Here is a 19488-nt window from a genome sequence, read left to right as displayed (position 1 = left end):
CCGGCTCCCCATGATCCAACCCACTGGCATATACCCGCTTTCTCCGCCGCAATTCCTCTCGTCATGCTGCCTCCGCCCGCATATAGCCGCCTACCAAACAATTCTCTGGCCGACCCGCAGCCAGCTCGTAGACGTTGTTCTCTGTTGCGCTCTGTCTGCACCAGTGCCTCCAGAATGCTCCAGGACTGTGCCACCATCAGCTCCGCGTCGACCGCGGCTCTTCGCCGCCGGCCGACGCCGTTCACCGCGTGTCTGCCGTCTGCGCGGACGTGCGTCCGTGTGCATCGTGACCGCTCGCCAGTACTGCCTTCCGCCAGCGCCATCCATCCCCAGACAGCTTCAGCAAAAAAAAAAACCGTGTCCCTCTATCAGACGTGCCCAATCGCGGTCGGCCGCGGCCCCATCGTGTCCCTGTGCTACGTGGACGGCGACGTGTAACGGACGCGTCGCGTGCACTAAATCGCTCGCTTTTCGGCCGCTTTCCACCTCACCACACCACCACGATCCAGCACCGGCGGCCCAGCCTCGGCTCCAGGCCCACTGTCCAGCCAGTCTATTAGCATTGTCCGCGAGCTGCCGCTGTCTTGCGTCTCTTCCTGCGAGCTCGCCGACCGCCCCTGGCAGACTGACGATCGCGCCGACGCGCCCAGGCCTCACCGCGTCTCGTTTCCGGCCGCCAAAGCCGGTCCACGTCCGTCAACGCATCTGCGCCCGGCAAGACGCGCGCACTCTCTCCCCCTACCGGCCTGCCGCCGGCCGTCGCCCGCCGCCGCCCGCCGGTCGCGAAAACTCGTGTTTGGTAGACCGCCGGCGCCGCCATGAACAAACTCAACTTCGACAAGCCGCTGGCGCCCAAGGCCGGCAAGCCGATCGCGCTGGCAGAGCTGATCAAGCGACTGAAGGTGAGCAGCTGCCGGACCTGCTGACGCAGACCGTTCACGCCGAGCTATCAAGCTTCGAGCAGGAGGCCGTTGATCTGGGTTCGCTCAAACGCGTAGCCAAGGAGCTCATTTCGCCCGCGCTGCTCGGCCACAAGGACAAGGGCATCAAGGCCTACGTGGCCTGCTGCCTGGCCAACATCTTTCGGCTGTTTGTGCCGAACGCGCCGTACACGGAGAAGCAGCTGCTGGTGAGTGTTTGCCGGGCGCGCTGACGCCAGGAAATCTTTGAACTGTTTGTGGCCCAGCTGCGCGGGCTGTCGGACCCCGAGTCGCCGTATTTTCCGCAGTACTGCTTCCTGCTGGAGTCGCTGTCGACGGTAAAGTCGATTGTGTTGCTGTCGGATCTGCAGAACGGCGACGAACTTATGGTCCGGCTGTTCAAGACGCTGTTTGACGTCAAGAAGTGAGTGCGTGGCAGGCCGCGCTGACCGCAGGCTGGACGGCATGGCCAATGTCGAGTTCTACATGGGCGACGTGCTCATCCAGCTCGTGGACGAGGCCGCGTCGGTGCCGCCCGAGATCGTCGACATCATCCTGGCGCAGTTTCTGCGGCCCACGGTCGCCGCTGCCGACGGCAAGCCGCGGCCGTCGAGCGTCTACCAGCTGCCGCCGGCGTACAACATGGCCAAGACGATCTGTGCCAACTGCCCGGACAAGATGGCGCGGTACATCTCGCAGTACTTCACCGACACGGTCTACGACATCACAGAACGCGCGGCGGACGAGCCCGCGGCAGACGACCTGGCCGAGCTGCGCAAGGCGCACGCGCTACTGTTTGAGCTGTGGCGGGCGGTGCCGGAGGTACTGCAGAATGTTGTGCCGCAGCTCGAGCAGGAGCTCGCGGTCGAAAACGTGCACGTGCGGCTGCTGGCGACGCAGACGGTCGGGCACATCGCCAGCGAGGCACCCGGGCACGTCAACTTCATCCTGGCGTACCCGTCGTGCTGGGCCGCGTGGCTCGGCCGCGCCAACGACAAAAGCGCGACCGTGCGCGCCAAGTGGGCCGAGTGCTGCGCGTCCATCCTGCGCGACCGCGTCGACCTCGTCAAGGGCATCGTCGACGGGCTGACGGCGAAGCTGATCGACACGGACGAGCGTGTGCGGCTGGCCGCGTGCAAGGCCATCGGCGCGCTCGACCTGGCCGCCGTGCAGCTCAAGCTGCGCAGCGAGCGGCTGCTGTCGAACCTGGCGGACCGCGCCAAGGACCGCAAGTCGCTCGTGCGAGCCGAGGCGATCCGCGTGCTCGGCCACATGTACGACATGGCGTACGACGCGATCGCGGCCGGCGACGAGGACGCGGTCGCCCAGCTCGGCTGGATCCCGTCGCGGATCCTCGACCTGTTCTACGTCAACGACAAGGAGACGAACGTGTACATCGACCACTGCGTGCACGAGGCGCTGCTGCCGCTCGACCTGGACGACACGCGGCGCGTGACGCGGCTGCTGACGGTGCTGCGCGGGCTCGACGACAAGTCGCGGCGCGCGCTCAAAGCCATCCCGGCCCGCCAGAAGACCATGGCCAGCGTGTTTGCGAACTTTGTCCAGCTCTGCGACGACTACAACGGCGGCGTGTACGAGGGCGAGGGCTCCGAGAAGGAGGCCAAGGTCAAGATCGCGGCCATCGTCAAATGGTTCGCTGACCAGTTCGCCGACGGCGCGCGCGTCGAGGCCGCGGTCAACAAGTTTGTGCAGAATAACGACCGCCGGACGTACCGGCTGATCCGCGACTGCATCAACGCCGAGAGCGACTTCCGCACGGTCGTCAAGGCGCTCAACGAGCTCAAGAACCGGCTGGGCCAGACGTCGGCCGCGCTCGCGGACGTGTTTGTGCCGCTCATGTACCGGTCGAGCTCGCTGATCTACAACAAAACAAACGTACCGGCGATCCTCGACATCTCGAAGCAGCCGGCGAACGCGCTGGCGCCGGTGGCGAACGAGCTGCTGAACGACATCTCCGAGTCGTCGCCGGTGGTGCTCAAGGCGCACGTGCACGAGCTCGTGTCGATTGTGCAGACCAACAGCCCCGGCTTTGACGGCAGCGTGAACTCGCTCAAGGCGCTGGCCAAGTTCTCCAAGGCGTTCCCCAAGGACGTGCCCGGCGACCCGGCGTTTGCGCAGGCGCTGGCGCGGTTCGCGACCGCGGGCGCGCCCGGCGAGGCCAAGCACGCGGTCTCGATCGTGCTGCAGACGCCCAAGCGCCAGACGCACGCGGCCAAGCTGCTCGCAGCCAGCATGGCGTTCGACACGGCCAGCCCCCACTTTCTCGGCCACCTGGCGACGATCGCGCAGCTCGCGCTCGAGGCGCCGGCCGTGGTCGAGCCGTCGGTCGACAAGATCACGGCGTTCCTGATCAAGGAGATCCTGCTCAAGAACACGGTGGTCGCGGCCGACGACGACAGCGACTGGGTCGAGCCGGACGAGCTCGAGGCCGCGTGCAAGGCCAAGATCCTGGCGCTGCGGATCCTGGTCAACCGGCTGCGGGCCGCGCACAAGTCCGACACGGCCCAGGAGATCGCGGTGCCGGTGCTGCGACTGCTGTGCTCGCTGGTCGTCAACCAGGGCGAGGTCTCGCGCACCCAGGACACCCCGTAAGTACGGCGCCGGCCCGGCTGACCCCAGGGCGCACTTCCGGTCGCATCTCCGGCTGGCAGCAGGCCTGCTGCTGCTCAAGCTCGCGCGCTACGGCGTCTACGACAAGCTTGTCTCGGCCGAGGACGTGTACCAGCTTGCGCTGCTCGTGCAGGACAAGGAGTACGCGGTCCGGCAGGCGTTTGTGGACAAGCTCAAGCGGTACCAGGCCGCGGGCATGCTGCCCGAGCGGTACGCGCCGATCGTGTTTCTGCTCGCTTACGAGCCCGAGGAGGAGATGACCGACAACCTGATGACGTGGATCCGCGCGCGGCTGGCCAAGCAACGTACGTGCGCGCGCGACACCGCTGACCGCAGGCCAGACCAAGAGCACGGCCATCGAGCGCTCGTTTGCGCGGTTCCTGCACCTGCTGGCGCACCACCCCGACTTTGGCAAGAAGGCCGAGGACATGCTGGACTTTGCGCAGTACATCCTGTTCTACCTGAGCGCGGTCGCGACCGAAGACAACCTGCCGCTGATCTTCTACTTTGCCCAGCGCGTGAAGCAGGTGCGCGACGCGATCGACGAGTCGATGAGCGAGGTGAGTGCGCCGCCGGCCGGGCTGACCCAGAACCTGTACTATCTCTCGGACCTGGCCCAGACGATCATCAAGGCGCTCGAGGAGCAGAACGGCTGGTCCATGCAGGCATGGCCGGGCAAGATGCCGCTGCCGGCGGACCTGTTCAAGGCCATGCCGAGCGCCAAAGTTGCGCGCGAGATCGCCGCCGAGAACTTTCTGCCGGACGGCGTGGCCGAGCAGCTGCGGGCGCTGGCCAAGACGATCCGGACGGCGCGCAAGGCCAAGCCGGCGCCGGCCCAGGCGCCGGCCCAGGCACCGGCTCAGGCGCCGCCGGCGCTGTCGCCGACGGCAGCCAACACGCCCGCGCCGGCGGCCAAGTCGTCGCCGGTCGCGAAACCCGCCCCCAAGCCGGCAGCCAAAACGAAGCCGCCCAAGCCCGAGAACAAGCCGCCGGCGGCGGCCAAGAAGCGAAAGTCCACCGAGGCCGACGCTGCCGAGACGCCGCCCAAGCGACGCTCGTCCCGTCTCCGCTAGGCCGTGTAAATTATCTTGGAGACCGATTTTGGACCGACGGCCATCGAAATGTACACCTAATTGCTCGATCGGAAGGACTCAGGCTGGCGTGGGCAGAGGCTGCTAATGTGGATTGCTATGTACAAAAGACGCTGGACTCCAGCTTAATTCTGACGCGTGAGTTTCGACGTCCAGCAGACGCTCTTGCTGTCGCACCAGTCGCGGACGAGCTGGCCGTAGAGCGCCGGCTTGGTGCGTTTGTCGGCGGCAAGGACGCCGGTGAAGACACCGGCGTCGACGAGATGGTCGACAAAGTCCTCGATCACGAGCGGCTCGTACGTGAGGATGCGTTCCCACCAGTCACGGCCGGTGGCGCCGCGGACGTGGGCGGTGATACCAGAGAAGGCCGAGGACCGCACCTCCTCGGCCGAGACCTGGGACACCGGCACGGCCTGAGACGCCGGCGGGCTGGCTGACCCGTTGCCGGCCAGATGCGCGCGGATCTGGGCCGCCATGTCCTTTTTAGACCGCGCCGGCTTGAGGCCCCAGTCCTTGAGCCGCGTCCGCAGCTCGGCTGCCGGCAGTGCGTCCCAGTCTGGAGCGTCTGGGACGGCGACGGAGGGCTCTTCGGGCGGGACGACAGTCTGCGCTGGTGCGGCGGTCGATGCGGCGGCCGGTGCGGGCTCCATTCGCGCCAGGCAGTCTCTGATCTGGGCGACCATGTCCTTCTTGAGCCTGGCCGGGCGGAATCCCCACTCGTTGAGCTGGGCCTTGAGCTCGGCCACAGTCTTCTTCTCGAGCCCGTCGGAGGCCGGTGATGGCGGCGACGGCGGCGACGGCGTGGCCGGCCGGCGGCCGCGTGTCGGCGTTGTGGTGTGCATGCTGCGCGGGCTGCCGGCCGGCCGCGGGCTGGCCGGCCTCGGGCTGGAAATCAGGCCCGAGAACCGGACCTGGCCCGGCGGCGTATCCAGCAGGACCAGCGAGCGCCGTGCAGACGCAACCGAGCCATCCGAGAGCAGACTGGGCTCGTCCTCGCTGTCGGAAACGACCTCGTAGACGCCCTTGGGCGGCACAAACGGCGACGATGACAGATCGACCACAGTCCGGGTCGAGCTTGCGGGGCTCAGGTTGGACACAACGGGGCCGGCGACCGCGGGCGAAGCCGGCGGTGGCATCTGGGCTGCGTTTGAAGCGTCGGCCGGCCGAATCGTGGACGCGGCCAGCCGCGCCAGATCGGAACGCGAGTGATCAAGCGACGCCAGCGCGCCATCAAGCCGGGCGGCGGCCGCAAACAGCGCCGGCACTTCCGTGGCCGGCGGGCTGCTACTGAGAGTCTGGCCGGCCGCTGGTGGATAGAGCAAGACGAGGTCCTGGATCCGGCGGACGGCCGCGTCAGGGTCCAGTATCGGATCAACGACCTCGACAGGCGGTGGCAGCTTGCCCAGTTTTTTCAGCGCGCGTGTGCCGTGCGCCGACGCGACCGGCGCGTCTGGCCGGCGGTGGGCGACCGCAGAGCGCGCGGTGATGGTCATGTAGTTGCGACGGGGCGGCCTGCGGACGGCGGGCGCGCGCTTGGCAGCGGCGGCGGCCGTGGCAGCGGCCTCGACACAGCGGTAGACGCTGAGCCGATGGGCCATGGCCTCGGCGGAGTCGCAGTCGTCGAGAAGGCCGCGTTGGTGGGTGGAGTAGAGCAGGGTGTGTCCTGGAGATCAGCGTGAGCCGCACGAGCCGCACGAGCCGCACGGTGTGAGGCGCTGAGCCGCACGAGCCGCACGACCGGCCGCAATGCCGCGCGTCGCACTCACCGTCGTTGTCCGGCGCGTCCCCAGGCGTCGGCGAGCGCGTCGGCGAGCGCGTGCCGTCACGCGCCGGCCGCGTCCGGTCCGATCCCGTCGGCCCCGCGTCAGCAGACTGCGGCGTCGGGTGTACGGCAGCCCCCTCCGGCGGCGGTGGCAGTGCCGTGGCTCTGGCGTCCGCCGGCGGCGGCGCAGCGTCTGCAGTCAGGGTGCCAGGCAATCCACGCGCCCGCAGTGTCTCGCGGGTGTCTCGCGCGTGTGGCCGCTGGCCAGTCCGCCGTTGATCCCTGGGCAGGCGGTGTGGGCAGTCCTATAGGCGTGTACCTGGCCAAGCGTGTGCCAGTAACGGTAGACTAGGAGGGCGCGCGCTAGGCCGAAAGCGCGCGCAGGAGGTACCAGAGGTACCGATCGGTTATACGAGCTGCGTGAGTGAGACGTGAGCTGTGACTTGGCGCGCCAAATTTGTGAGATGACGTGATCCGTAGCGTGTGTCGGGCGGCTTTCGTGACGTAGCCGTGACTTCGTTGTGACCTTCTTTGTGACTTGACGTGGCTCCTGGCGCCCGCCTTATGTACGAACCATCCATCCTGGCTCTCTTCCTTCATATTCTTTCTCTGTTCTACTAGAGTAGTTAAAATTGTATATAAAATGCTTCGCTCTCTTCGCCTTTCCTCTTCTCCTCTCTTTTCCTCTAGCTTTAGCCACGCTTCTCACGCTACTCGCCCTTTTCTCAGATCTTTCTCTTCCACCAAATTCGCAATGGGTTCCAAGGTTTTCTTCGACACCACCGCTGACGGTACGTGATTCGGCGCCGGGCGGCCGCCCGCGGCCAATTGGGCCCGCTGACTCCTCCAGGCAAGCCGCTCGGCCGCATCGTCTTTGAGCTCTACGACGACGTCGTGCCCAAGACCACCGCCAACTTCAAGGCGCTGGCGACCGGCGAGAAGGGCTTCGGCTACGCCGGCTCGCCCTTCCACCGTGTCATCCCTGACGTACGTGCGCCGCGCGAGCCCGCTGACCGCAGTTCATGATCCAGGGCGGTGACTTCACCAACCGCAACGGCACCGGCGGCAAGTCCATCTACGGCCGCACGTTCGCCGACGAGGACTTCTCCCGGAAGCACGTCAAGCCCGGCCTTCTGTCGATGGCCAACGCCGGCCCCAACACCAACGGCTCGCAGTTCTTTGTAAGTGCCGCGCCACGTGCCCGCTGACCCCAGATCACCACCGTGGCCTGCCCCTGGCTCGACGGCAAGCACGTCGTCTTTGGCGAGGTCGTCGAGGGCATGGACATTGTCAAGAAGCTCGAGTCGTACGGCTCGGCCACCGGCCGCACCCGCGCCTCGCTGGCCATTGCCTCGTCGGGTCTCGCGTAAGCGGCGTGCCTGGCACCTAAAAGTACGATCTAGTGTGTAGTCAATATACTCGTCTCACGCGTCCTTGCGGCCGTGCCTGGGCCGCGCGTGGCGGCGCAGGCCCGGGCGCGGCACGGTCTCCGCGGCCGTGTCGATCACGTACTGCCTAGCGTGCGCGGCGGTGCCCTGCAGCCCTGCGGCCGCCGCGTTGTCACCGGCTGCGTGGGCCCTGCGTGCTATGCTGCGCTCGGCAATGTGTGACCGGCGACTTGCGTCCGGGTCCGCTGCAGGTCCCGCGTCCGGACCAGGACCGGACCCGGTCCGCGCGTCCGCCAGCCGCTCCAGCCGACCGGCGCCCTGGGCCCCGGCTCTCTGGACCGCGCCCGGCCCGCCGCCCTGGGCTGCCGGCAGATCCGCGCATGATCGCGCGGCGCCCTCGGCCTTGGCCGCCGCCGCACACCACGCGGCCGCGCGCGTTGACACCTGCGGCCGCGCGCTGCGTCCGGCGGCGCCCGTCCGGCGCCGGCCCGCTGCCGGTCCGGCCGCCATTGCCGCGGCCCGGGCGCCGCGGCGCCGGCGCGGCCGCGGCCGGCACCGGTGTGGCGGTGCGGTGGCGGTGCGCTTGCTTGATAGCCCGGCCGCGCCTTTTGGGTGTCTCCAGCCGCTGGCTGCACCGCCTGCGCCACTCGATAAAAGTGACGGCACAGGGCACGGTGCCGTCTCCCAAACCTGTATCGTCTCCACGACCCAGGACGTCTACCTTTCGCACGACATCCACGGGCCGCTCTCTCCCCGGGTATCTTTGGCACGCTAGCGTCTGCTCTAGCAATTCCCCTCCGTCCGCCCAGTCTTCGCCGCGACCCAGCTTGTGCGGTCGCCAGATTCGACTGGCCTCCAAGGGATCCATCGGTGTTTATCCGCCGTCCAGCGCCGTCTCGACCGCCGCTTCGCCCGACAACGCCTGCCGCCGTCGCTCCTGGCCGTCCGCTCGCCGCCCGACCGTTGTGACCAGCCCGGCTCTGTCAGCCGCCCCGCCGCCGCCATGAACTTGAACAGCAGCAACCTGATGAGCAACCCGAGCGTGAAGAACATCCGCGACACGATCCAAAACATCTCGATCTACGATGTCAAGGCCTACGTGCGCAAGGCGCAGAATGGTGCGTGGTCGCCGGAGCGTTGCTGACCGCAGTCATGATGAACTACAGTCTGACCGAGGCCAAGGTACGTGTGGCCAATTCGGCCGCTGACGGCGCAGGTCCGCGAGGCCACCAACAACGAGCCGTGGGGCGCGAGCAGCACACTGATGCAGGTATGTGGGCGCGCGGGCGGGCTGACCGCAGGAAATCGCCGACGGCACGTTCAACTAGTAAGTTCCGGGGCGGCAGCGCTGACGGCAGCACCAACTTCAACGAGATCATGCCGATGATTTACAAGCGCTTCACGGAGAAGACCGCGTCCGAGTGGCGCCAGATCTACAAGGTACGTCGGCGGGCGGCGGCGCTGACCGCAGGCGCTGCAATTGCTTGAGTTTCTCGTCAAGCACGGCTCTGAGCGGGTCGTGGACGACGCGCGCGCGCACATGGCCACGCTGAGCCTGCTGCGGTCGTTCCACTACATCGACTCGAACGGCAAGGACCAGGGCATCAACGTGCGCAACCGGTCGAAGGAGCTGATCGCGCTGCTCGGCGACGACGAGAAGATCCGGACCGAGCGCAAAAAGGCGCGCGGCGCCAAGAACAAGTACACGGGCACGTCCTCGGCGGACGACGGAAACGGCTTCGGCGGCACCGGCAAGAAGTACGGCGGCTTCGGGTCGGAGGCGGCCAGCTCGCAGTACGGCGGGTACTCGGGCGGCGTCTACGGCGACGGCGGCGGGTTCACGGCGCGGAACGGCGAGGGCTCGTCGCGGTCGCAGTCGCACTACACCGAGGACCGGCCGTCCAAGTTCGAGCCGTACGACCCGGAGGAAGACGACGGCGCAGGCTACTCGGCCGCGCCGAGCGAGCCGACGCGCGCCGAGTCCAAGGCGCCCGAGGCCGACCTGTTCTCGTTCAACGACGACCCGGTGACGACCGTGACCGGCCAGGCCGCGGCGCTGTCGCTGAACGCGCCGGCGCCGGCCACCACGAGCGCGCTGGCCGACCTGGACGACGAGTTTGCGGACTTCCAGTCGGCGACGCCGGCGGCGGCCGCACCGCCGGCGGCGACGCCCAACTTTGCCGACCTCTACAAGGCCGCGCCCACGCAGCCGACGGCCCCGGCCGCGTTCGCCGACCTCTACAAGGCCGCGCCGGCGCAGCCGCTGGACCGGCCAGCCGGCTTCAACATGTTTGAGCCGGTGCGGGCCCCGGCCGCGCCGACCGCGGCGTCGTACGCCGGGCTGTCGGCGCAGTTCAGCACCACGTCGCTGGCGTCGCCGCCGGCGTCGACCGCCGCGCCCGCCGCCAAGGCCAAGAAGGACGACGCGTTCGGCTCGCTCTGGACCACGGCGTCGTCGTCCGTCAAGCGCTCGACCGCCCAGACGACCAACGAGAACGTCAGCATCGCTGCGCTCGCCCAAAAGAGCGCCCAGGACGGGCTGTGGTCGCAGGCGTCGGCGGCGAGCTCGTCGAGCCAGGCCCAGAAGAACAGCTCTTCCGGCCTGGACGACCTGCTGTTCTAGGACTCGGTCGACCATGAAACGCTTGTGATTGTTGATACAGAAAACTCCAATACAAAGACAACATACAGTACACGCTACAGATACAAGGCGCCGGTGGGCGGGGGCAACGTAGATTGAGCTACCTACTTGTTTGGGATCGGCTCCTGGTGGACGATCTCGACGTACTCCTCCGGGACGAGCCCGCTCTCGCCGGTGGTCGGGTCCTGGGCCACGAGCCAGCCCAGGCCGTGCCGGTAGCTGATCCAGATGTGCTGGCCCTCCTTGAGCGGGACCTCGTTGTCGTTCTCGGGCTCAAAGTCAAAGAGCGCGACCGCGCGGCCGTGGATCTCGTCCGACGAGGCTATGCTGAACTGGTACTCCTTGTCGCCGTGCGACGTCGTCGTGATCACCGGCGACATCAGCGACGGGTCCTCGACAAACGGCGGGCCCTCGCTGCGGGCGTCCTGGCCGAGCACGAGCGGCGAGTCCTCGTCCGAGTCGTACTCGTCCTCGCTGAGCTCCTGCAGCGGGCCCATGTGCAGCGGATGCGACGAGGGGTATGCGTAGTCGCGCGCGACCGTGTACGAGTCCGCGGGCGTGAATCGGAGGGCGTCGCCGGGCGCGTCGTCGACGTCCGTGGGCTGGTCGGCACCGTCGTCTCCGGCGGGCTCGGCCATGGCCCTGGGCTTTTCGGGGGACGACGCGGGCGAGCTGGCGACGGTCGAGGGGTCGGTCGACGTGTTGCTGGACGCCTCGGTCGATGCTGAGGATGCTGATGCTGTGGAATGTTCAGATGCAGATGTGTTGACGGCCGCAACCGGGTCGGGTTTGGCGACGAGGCTGGCGCCGGCGTCGACGGCTCCGACGGTCTCGTCGGCCGGCTCGGCCGCGTTTCCGGCGGCCTCGACCGCGTCGGCGGCGGTGTCGGGCGCGGGTCCGCCGCTGGGCGGGGTAGACGCGGCCGCGGCGTCTGCGCCGTCCGCGCCGCCCTCGCCGCCCGCGCCGCCCGCGACGGACCCGGCCGCGGACCCGGTCCGCGACCCACCGGTCCGGGTCTCGCTCGCGGACTCAGTCCTCGACCCGGCCGGCGGGTCCGCCACGCCGCCCTCGGCGTCCTCCGTCCCCTCGATCGGGGCCGCGGCCAGCGCCGTGGCCGCGGCCGCCGTCGCCACGGGCGCCGCGGTCACCGCGCCTGCGCCCGTGCCGCTGCCTGACATGGCCATGCGCGCTGTGTCGTGCTAGAGTGCACCGTGCCTGTGGGCTGTCTGCTGCTGCGAGCTCGTGCGTGCGGCTGCTAGAGTGTCACCGGTGCTGGCGCCGCAATTGGTCGTAGTGTGCCTGCCCTGCGCACACTCCCTGCTGCCCGCCTGCCGCTTTCTGGTTGCTCGCGCGTGCCTGCGTCGCTGCTTGGCGGCTGGTCGAGTGTCGGCCGTGCTTGCAGAGTTGGTGTACGCCGCCGTTTTTTATGGTTTCTGCGACCTTCCCTCCCACTATGGCCGCAGGCGGCCACGCGCCGCGACGACTACGCTACGTAGGGACCCCGCCGCCGGCCGGCCGCCGCCAGGGCCGTGCCAGCAGGGCCTGGCCGGCGAGGGCTGTGCGGCGGCTGCGCGGCGGCCGTGCGGCGGCCGCGGGTGCCCTGGCAGAGCCCTTACCCCCCGCTGAGGCGTGTTTGGTAGGTCACAAACAGGCCCCGGGTAACGCTGGTCCAGGTCCCGATGCGACCCGGCCCTAGCCCTGCCCTGCCGCCGGCCCTAGCCCTGCGCCTCCCGCCGGCCAATGGCGGCGGTCCTGCGAAAATAGCGGCCGGCAGTTTTTTCGTAAGGCTTTCTCCCTCCGTAACACCCTTTCCTCTCCACCGTCGAAAGAATCAAGCAACATGTCGCTGTTCGTCTTCAAGAAGTACCCTACCCCCATCTGTAAGTGCATTGCGACGACGCCTGACGACAACGCTAACGAGCGCAGTCAAGCCCATGTGGCCCTTCTTTGCCGGAGGTAATTACAGGCGCAGAATCACGACCGGCCAGGTGGAGCGTGCGGAGCCCGGACGGCCGGACGGAGGAATCGACGGCGTGCGGCGAGGCGGACGGCAGTGCGGCGGCCGTGTGGTGGCCATGGGACGACAATGGGCTGGCAAGGCGACGACAATGCGGCGGCAATGGCAGGCGGCGCGGAGCCGCGGTTAGCCCGGCCGGCGCAGAGGCGACGGCCTGCTGGCAAACTGGCTCGGCGATGGCCCGGCCAAGAGTCCTCGGTGTCCCTCAATGTGCCCCCAGCGTCTGGCGTCTGCATTGCGTGTGCTGCGTTGATGAAGGCGCACCGCCCGAACATGCGATCATGGCCAACCAAACCGCCGTCTCATCCCGCCGCACAGCCGCCGGCCGTCCCACCGCTCCACCGCCCGTGTCCCGCCCAGCGCAGTGCTAACTTCCAGGTGTCCTCACCTTCTGGGGTATCTCGACCGCGGCCGACCTCTACATGAACACCGACGAGTTCATCAACGACCACCGCCACCCCCGCTTCAAGGACGTCGGCGGATCGGGCCACTAATCATCGGACGGCACTACAGATGTACACATTAAATAAATAGAATTATCTATGGCCAAAAGTGAATGCAACTGCGTTTCTATGATCTCCGTGACAACTCCTAGACAAAATACTATTACAAATTAACGATCTTCATCAGTCCGTAGCCCAGCGAAATGACGGTGGTGTAGGCCAGCAGACTCGCCGGCACGCCGCGCGTGATAAACAGGCGCACGGTCAGGTACGGCCGGCCGGCTTCGTCGGTCTGGCAGATGGCCGTCAGGTTCGGGAAGCCGCTGGTCGGCAGGCCCATGGCCGCCGAGCACAGGAACGCCGAGCCCATGACGAGCAGGCGCGGGTGCGCGTTCGGCATGGCCTGGCCGACCTCGGCCACGATCGGCAGCAGGATGAGCGCGGCCACCGTGTGCGAGATGAACGTGGCGATGACGAGAATCATCGAGCCAAAGACGGCCATCACGCCGTAGACGCCCATGCCCGAGACCATGGCGCGGATGCCCTGGGCAATGCTCTCGAGCAGGCCCGACGACGACACCGACTTGCCGAGCGCGATGCCGCCCATGGCCAGGATGATGATGGTCCACATGAAGTTGTCAAAGTCCTCCTTGGACAGGATGCCCGTGCCAAAGAAGACGACGAGGGGAATGATGGCGAGCACGCCCATGTCGCCAAACACGCCCTCGAGCTGGTGCGACACGCACCAGAGCGCGATGGTGACCACGGTGACGACGCACACGAAGATCTGCTTGCCGTTGAAGTGCTCGCGCGACCGGCGGACCTTGGTCGTGGTCGCGCCCTTGGCCGGGTTGAGCGTGACCAGGAGCAGCGCCCAGATGAGCACGATCGAGACGACGCAGACGGGCAGCGCGACGAAGAACCACGAGCCCCAGGACGGCGCCGGGCGCATGTTCTGCAGCGCGATGATGTTCTGCGGCGACGCGATCGGCGACGCCATGCCGCCCACGTTCGACGCCAGCGCGATGCCCATCAGCAGCGCCTTGGGGAAGTTCGAGTCGGGCGTCTGCATCTTGAGCAGCGGCTGCACGATGGTCAGGCAGAGCACGGGCGAGGCCACGTTGGAGATCCACATCGACAGGAAGAGCGCGACAAACATGGTCACCAGCAGGATGTTGCGCGGCTTGGTGCCGGCGTTGCTGAGCACCCACGTCGCGATGACCTTGGCGATGTTGTACTTGGACAGCGCGGCCGCGATGGCGAAGCCGCCGAGCAGCAGCATGATCACGGGCGTCCACATGGCCGCGAAGATGAACGACGTGGCCTCCGGCGCCGAGAGCCGGCGCATCTCGTCGTCCGGCGAGCGCACGGTGCGGAAGACGACGATCAGCAGCGGGATCAGCAGCGACGTCACAAACAGCGGGATGACCTCGGACGCCCACAGCATGGACGCGGCGACCAGGATGGCCAGGCAGTTGCGCTGCTCGGGGCTGTCGAAGATCGGCAGCAGCACGATCGTCACAAACACGGCCACGACGAACGCCAGGATGAGCGACGTCGAGTTGAAGATCTGGCGGGGCAGGTTGAGCGTGCCGAGCGGCGTGCGCAGCCGCAGCGGCACCAGCTTGACCGTCTCCTCGCCCTTGGTGAGCAGGCCCTGGTTGGTCAGGCCCATCTTGAGCGCCTTCTTCTCCATGCCGATGATCTCGCGCCACACCGTGCTGCGCTCCCACACGACGTACTCGCGCAGGTGCAGCCGCAGCTCGGTGCGGGCCGCGGCGGCGTCGCCGCCGGTGCTGACGGTCGCGTAGATCCGCACCACCGCGTCGATCTTGTCCGCCAGCAGCTGCCGCGTCGAGTCCAGGAACGGGTACGACACGCCGACGGGGTCGTCCAGGTACGTCTGCTGCAGGTTGCGCATCAGCAGCTTGTCGAACTTCTTGAGCGCCTTGCCGAAGCCCGTCAGGTTGAGCTGGACGTACGACTGCAGCTCCGACAGCGCGACGTAGATGTGGATCGCCCGCTTCTTGAGCGTTATCCGCAGGTCCAGCCCCGGCGAGAACGCCTCCTCGTCCATCTGGTCGAGCCCGTACGTGTTCTCCTCCTGGAGCTGGGCCCACGACGCCGCCAGGTCCGCCTCCAGCCGGGCCAGGTCCTGCGTGAACTCCTCCTCGCGGGCGCCGTAGAACAGGCTGATCTTGCCGAGCTCGCTGTCGAGGTACTCGCGGAACGTTGCGTCGAGGTCGTCGCCGGCCGACGAGATCAGCAGCGTGTTCTCCGAGTCAGGCTTGTGGGCGACATGCCGGCTCTCGAGGTCGTGGATGCTGCCGTCAGCGCCGCGCCGCGCACGCACTTACACCTTCTTGAGCTCCGAGTACGCGATGTACTGCGCCGACCACTCGGGCACCGCGTTCAGCTGGACTGACTCGCTGAACTTCATGGCGATGGTGTAGGGGGCGAGGTTTTTTTTTCCGTGGGCTTATGTCCGAAGCCGCACGCTCCAAAAATCCAAAAAGCGCACGAGCGCACGAGACCGGGTCTTATAGATCGGCTGCGACGGTCGCCAGCTGTGGTGGCCGTTGACGTCAATCGAGCGAGACACCTGAGCGATAACACTGAGCAAGAAGAGGGCGGTGCTGCGTTTTTAAGATTTAGGTCCGCGTGTCCACTAATCGAGGTGCGATAGGCGGGAACAAGTCACGAGTCCACCATTTTAGTATGGGCGGCCGCGGACTGGGTCTGCAGGAATGGTCCCAAGCGGACCCGAACAGAGTGACAGGGGAAGGGGCCACGAAACGGCGAATGAAAACGCCAGGACGACGGCGTGGGCGACGTATGCACATGCATGCGGGCCGGGTGTCGCGGCCGTTGGCTGGCGGTGCCTGGCCGTTGGTCGGCCGTTGGCCGGCGGCTGGATGCGCGCCGGTGGCGCGCGGTAGATCGGTGGGCGTGGGCGGGAGGGGCGGCCAGGCCACGGACGGATGGCGGACGCCGTGGCGGCGGCCGTGGCGGCCGGCCGGGGCGTACGCGTGCGCGGCCGGCTGGCCCACGCGAGCACGGGTGTTCCGTGTGGGGGCTAGGGTGTATTTAGATACAGAGTCACAGAGGCTCAGATGGTGGCGCGTGGCGCTAGGGGCTGGGGCGGCGTGCGGCGCGGCGCGGGGCTGGGCGGGCGCAGCGGCGGCGGTGCGCGCGGCGGTGCGCGCGGCGGTGCGCGCGGCGGTGCGTGCGGCGGTGCGCGCCGCACAGCGTGCGGCGCTACGTCTGCCACGACTCGTCCTCGCTCGCCGAGATCACGCCCAGGTCCGCGTCGTCCGCGGCCGGCTCGCCCAGCGCGCTGCCGACAATGTCCTCGTCAGACTCCATGGTGTCCGCGTGGATGACGTCGATGTAGTCGTCGGCGAGCCCGTCCTTGCGCGCAAACGCCGGCTCGCTGTCGGAGATGTGGATGAAATGCATGCCCTCGAAGGCCGCGCGCGCGTCGTTGAAGGCGCGCCAGTCGGCCGCGTCGCGGATCAGGAAGCCCACGAGCATGCTCGGGTCCATCTCGGCGATCTCGATCTTGCGCACGCGGCGCGTGTGGACCGACGCCAGCTCGTCGGCGGTGTAGGCGGCCGGGTCGGTGTGGTACGGCAGCGCCTTGCGCTGGATGTGCGGGTCCAGGTAGAACAGCGAGTGGCCCTGGTAGGCAAAGAAGTAGTGCGAGGCGGACGGGCGGCCGCCGGCGATGCCGATGGACTGCGGCAGCGCCAGGCACATCTGCAGCGCGGGCACGTAGACGCTGTTGACGGCGTCGATGCCGAGCCGCACGCCAAACAGCAGCAGCGTCGGCCGCCACGGGCCGTCCGCGCCGGCCGGCGCCGCCAGCCGCAGCACGTCCGCGCGGTAGAGGTCGCCGGCGTCGGACGCGACGTGCACGGCCAGCCCTGCCGGGGCGAAGTCGGCGGCCAGGATCCTGTCGTCAGCGTCGTCGCGCGCGCACTTACTGGATGCACCGAGCCGCCGCCGACGGCCCGAACCACTCGCCGGGGTACTTGCCGCAGGCCACGTGGCCGTGGTGCACGAACCGGTGGACCGAGAACGGCGCGCGCGGGTCGTCCGCGAACCACTGGACCAGCGCGCGCTCGGAGCCGGCCGCGCCCGTCGCGGCCAGCGCGTTCGCCAGCAGCGTCTGCGCCGAGCGCACCATGCATCCCCAGCCCACGTCCGAGCTGAAGCCGCCGGCGTCGGTCTGGCCGCGCAGCAGGTTGCGCAGCTTGCTGCCGGCCGGTGCGTCCTCGGCCCGCGGTATCAGCGGGAACTCGGTCCGGTACGTCATCCAGAACTTGCGCCCGATGTCGTCCACAAACGCGGCAGGCCAGCCCGTCGCCGCCGTGTCGCCGTCGCCTGCGCCCGCGCCGGCGGCGGCCTCGCCGGCCGCGCCCCCGGCCCGCCGCGGCGCCCACCCGGCCGCAAACGCCGGCACGGCTATCATGCCGGACGACGTCTCCAAACACTCGGGCGACGGCGCGTCCGAGCTCTCTGCGCCGTCCTCGGCCGCGGCCGGATACACCTGGCCGAGCGAACACAGCGGATTCACTAGGTCGGTGTGCACAGGTTCTGGATCCATCAGGTACTTCAGGATTCTATGGAGATTCATTCTGGATGGATAGAATCATCGTCCGGCCGCGAGGATGCGTTGGGACCAGACAGGTCGAGAGCTTATACCGCGTTACCCGGCCCCCCGCCACGCGGGCCGTGCACGCGCCGCACGCCGTGCGGCGTGCCTGTCTACGGCCGAGTCTCCGGCGGGCCAGGTCAGCCGCACGCCGCGCGGCGCGTGCCCGCGTCGCTCGTACGACCTGCCGGCGCCTCAGCCGCCCAGGGGCTGTGGCGGCAGCGCCGATCCGCGCCAAGCGCGTCGGCTGTGCGACCGCCTGCGCCGCTGCGCCGCCGCTGCGCCGCACTGCCACTCTATTCACTATTTGCGCTCGCCCTGGATCGTGGCCACGATCTTGCGCTGGTGCCGGTACCGGCGGAACTCGCACAGCCAGATGCCCTGCCACGTGCCCGTGGCCAGCCGGCCGTCCTTGATCGGGATCGTGAGCGAGGCGCCGATCACTGCGGTCAGCCGGTCCCTGCCGCCACTTACAGCTGCTCTTGACGTGCGCCGGCATGTCGTCCGGGCCCTCGTCGTCGTGCCGGTACGGCGCGGACTCGGGCGCCACGCGGTCCAGCGCGTCGGTCATGTCGTCGCGCACGTCCGGGTCCCAGTTCTCGTTGAGGGTCAAGGCCGCAGACGTGTGCTGGATAAACAGATTGAGCAGGCCGACCTTGTAGTTTGCGATCTCGGGCACGGCCTGGACGACCTCATCCGTGATCAGGTACGAGCCGCGCGTGCGCGGGCTCAGCGAGAACGTTTTCTGCGACCAGGACATGGTGGTTGGTTTGGTGGGGCGGTCGGACGCTAGGGCTGAGAGCTACCAAACATCACATCCAGATGTAGCCGCGGCAGCGGCGCGCGCCGCACCGGCACTTTTCGCGCTCGTGCGCGCGCTCGCGGTCGGCGCGGTCGACGCGGTCGCGGGGCCCCGGCGCGCCGACCTGGTAGTCGAAGCAGAGCTCCTCGAGCGGGCGGATGTCGCGCGCGGCGAAGAACGCGAGGTCGTAGATCTTGGACGTGGACGGGTTGCGCACAACGCCGACGACGACCAGGTTGGGCTCGCACGAGTGGTTGACGAACCGGGTGAGGCCGCCGAACACGCGCGCGTCGACCGAGTAGCCCGGGTCGTCGTCAGCGCCGTCGAACAGGTCGAGGTCGAAGATGTAGCTGTCGCCGCGGTCGCGGCCGGCGGCGGCGGCAGCGGTGATGAGCTCGCCGACGTAGGTGTCCACAAAGGTGCCGGCAGGGATGCGGTCGCGCGCGCGCAGGCCCCAGCCCTTGGCCGCGGTGTAGAAGACGTCGAGGGCGAGCTTGCGGCCGTGCTGGACGACGCGGTTCGTGCACGACGAGTCGCACTCGCAGAACGCGTTGCACTCGTACACGGGCCCGCCCGAGTACCGCAGCCGGCCGTCGGCCGTGTACGCGGGCTCGCGGGCGGGCTCGGCGCCGGCGGCGACGGCGGCGGCCGCCGCGTGCTCGAGGCAGAGGCAGCTGTCGGGCTTGGCCGCGCAGTCGCCGGGGGCGCAGCTGCAGCCAAACATGAACTCGGCGGCGACGTCGACGCCGTCGCGGACGATGTTTTCGGCGACGAGCGTGAACGCCGGCAGCGGCGGCGCCTGGCCGGTCGGCAGCGTGAGCGAGACCGGCGGGCCCGGGAGCTTGGCGAGCTGGCCGGCGAGATCGGTCACGGCGGCCACGGCGGCACGGACGGGCGGCGCGGCGGCCGGCGCGTCTGCCGGCGGCGCTGGCTCCGGACCGCCCTCGTCGGCGGCCGCCTGGTCGGCCGTCTGGTGCGCCGCTCCGGCCGCCCGCCGCACAGGCGCGTCGTCGGTCCGCGGCCGCTTGGCCGTCCGCACCACGTAGAAGCTCGCAAAGGGCAGCAGGTCACGGCCGTACAGCAGCACGCCTCCCGGCGGCGGGTCGTCCCAGGCCGGCCCGGGCGACACGGACGCT

At 68.4% G+C, this 19488-nt stretch overlaps 10 protein-coding genes across 10 annotated transcripts; 4 read left to right on the top strand and 6 right to left on the bottom strand.

The window, feature by feature from the left end:
- The first annotated feature begins 571 nt into the window (after window positions 1-571).
- On the top strand, window positions 572-4696 carry V1510DRAFT_274587 (armadillo-type protein). The gene is made up of 7 exons (XM_066930606.1): window positions 572-902; window positions 932-1129; window positions 1160-1344; window positions 1376-3529; window positions 3561-3856; window positions 3888-4111; window positions 4142-4696. Exons 1-7 carry the CDS (start codon window positions 819-821, stop codon window positions 4622-4624), a joined length of 3624 nt encoding a protein of 1207 aa, XP_066791034.1. The 5' UTR covers window positions 572-818; the 3' UTR covers window positions 4625-4696.
- On the bottom strand, window positions 4421-5453 carry V1510DRAFT_411694 (uncharacterized protein). Its single transcript, XM_066932948.1, has one exon. It carries the CDS (start codon window positions 5323-5325, stop codon window positions 4768-4770), a length of 558 nt encoding a protein of 185 aa, XP_066791033.1. The 5' UTR covers window positions 5326-5453; the 3' UTR covers window positions 4421-4767.
- Window positions 5454-7003: 1550 nt separating this feature from the next.
- On the top strand, window positions 7004-7876 carry V1510DRAFT_411685 (cyclophilin-like domain-containing protein). The gene is made up of 4 exons (XM_066932947.1): window positions 7004-7195; window positions 7255-7391; window positions 7424-7585; window positions 7619-7876. Exons 1-4 carry the CDS (start codon window positions 7048-7050, stop codon window positions 7772-7774), a joined length of 603 nt encoding a protein of 200 aa, XP_066791032.1. The 5' UTR covers window positions 7004-7047; the 3' UTR covers window positions 7775-7876.
- Window positions 7877-8345: 469 nt separating this feature from the next.
- V1510DRAFT_411682 (uncharacterized protein) lies at window positions 8346-10492 on the top strand. The gene is made up of 6 exons (XM_066932946.1): window positions 8346-8910; window positions 8943-8974; window positions 9009-9062; window positions 9094-9119; window positions 9151-9232; window positions 9264-10492. The coding sequence occupies exons 1-6, from the start codon at window positions 8796-8798 to the stop codon at window positions 10413-10415; spliced, it is 1461 nt and encodes a 486-aa protein (XP_066791031.1). The 5' UTR covers window positions 8346-8795; the 3' UTR covers window positions 10416-10492.
- V1510DRAFT_411679 (uncharacterized protein) lies at window positions 10423-11296 on the bottom strand. The gene has a single exon (XM_066932945.1). The coding sequence runs from the start codon at window positions 11069-11071 to the stop codon at window positions 10538-10540; it is 534 nt and encodes a 177-aa protein (XP_066791030.1). The 5' UTR covers window positions 11072-11296; the 3' UTR covers window positions 10423-10537.
- An 869-nt stretch (window positions 11297-12165) lies between these two features.
- On the top strand, window positions 12166-13076 carry V1510DRAFT_411675 (ATPase). The gene is made up of 3 exons (XM_066932944.1): window positions 12166-12313; window positions 12360-12389; window positions 12829-13076. Exons 1-3 carry the CDS (start codon window positions 12274-12276, stop codon window positions 12942-12944), a joined length of 186 nt encoding a protein of 61 aa, XP_066791029.1. The 5' UTR covers window positions 12166-12273; the 3' UTR covers window positions 12945-13076.
- On the bottom strand, window positions 12819-15461 carry V1510DRAFT_274739 (Sodium:sulfate symporter transmembrane region-domain-containing protein). Its single transcript, XM_066930607.1, has 2 exons — window positions 15251-15461; window positions 12819-15217 (listed from the first exon to the last, which is right to left on the bottom strand). The coding sequence occupies exons 1-2, from the start codon at window positions 15331-15333 to the stop codon at window positions 13057-13059; spliced, it is 2244 nt and encodes a 747-aa protein (XP_066791028.1). The 5' UTR covers window positions 15334-15461; the 3' UTR covers window positions 12819-13056.
- Window positions 15462-16096: 635 nt separating this feature from the next.
- On the bottom strand, window positions 16097-17286 carry V1510DRAFT_411671 (uncharacterized protein). Its single transcript, XM_066932943.1, has 2 exons — window positions 16880-17286; window positions 16097-16848 (listed from the first exon to the last, which is right to left on the bottom strand). Exons 1-2 carry the CDS (start codon window positions 17209-17211, stop codon window positions 16152-16154), a joined length of 1029 nt encoding a protein of 342 aa, XP_066791027.1. The 5' UTR covers window positions 17212-17286; the 3' UTR covers window positions 16097-16151.
- A 337-nt stretch (window positions 17287-17623) lies between these two features.
- V1510DRAFT_411667 (secondary thiamine-phosphate synthase) lies at window positions 17624-18437 on the bottom strand. Its single transcript, XM_066932942.1, has 2 exons — window positions 18025-18437; window positions 17624-17993 (listed from the first exon to the last, which is right to left on the bottom strand). The coding sequence occupies exons 1-2, from the start codon at window positions 18308-18310 to the stop codon at window positions 17854-17856; spliced, it is 426 nt and encodes a 141-aa protein (XP_066791026.1). The 5' UTR covers window positions 18311-18437; the 3' UTR covers window positions 17624-17853.
- V1510DRAFT_360510 (SET domain-containing protein-containing protein) lies at window positions 18363-19076 on the bottom strand (the record flags this gene model as incomplete). The annotated part of the gene is made up of 1 exon (XM_066931021.1): window positions 18363-19076. The coding sequence occupies one exon, from the start codon at window positions 19074-19076 to the stop codon at window positions 18363-18365; it is 714 nt and encodes a 237-aa protein (XP_066791025.1).
- Window positions 19077-19488: the final 412 nt, after the last annotated feature.

The sequence above is a fragment of the Dipodascopsis tothii genome (assembly GCF_038497935.1).
Source record: "Dipodascopsis tothii strain CBS 759.85 unplaced genomic scaffold V1510scaffold_4, whole genome shotgun sequence".
NCBI lineage: Eukaryota > Fungi > Ascomycota > Lipomycetes > Lipomycetales > Lipomycetaceae > Neoaidaea > Neoaidaea tothii.
The sequence above is the reverse complement of the archived record's forward strand: the minus strand, read 5'-3'. Positions and strand labels throughout refer to the sequence as shown.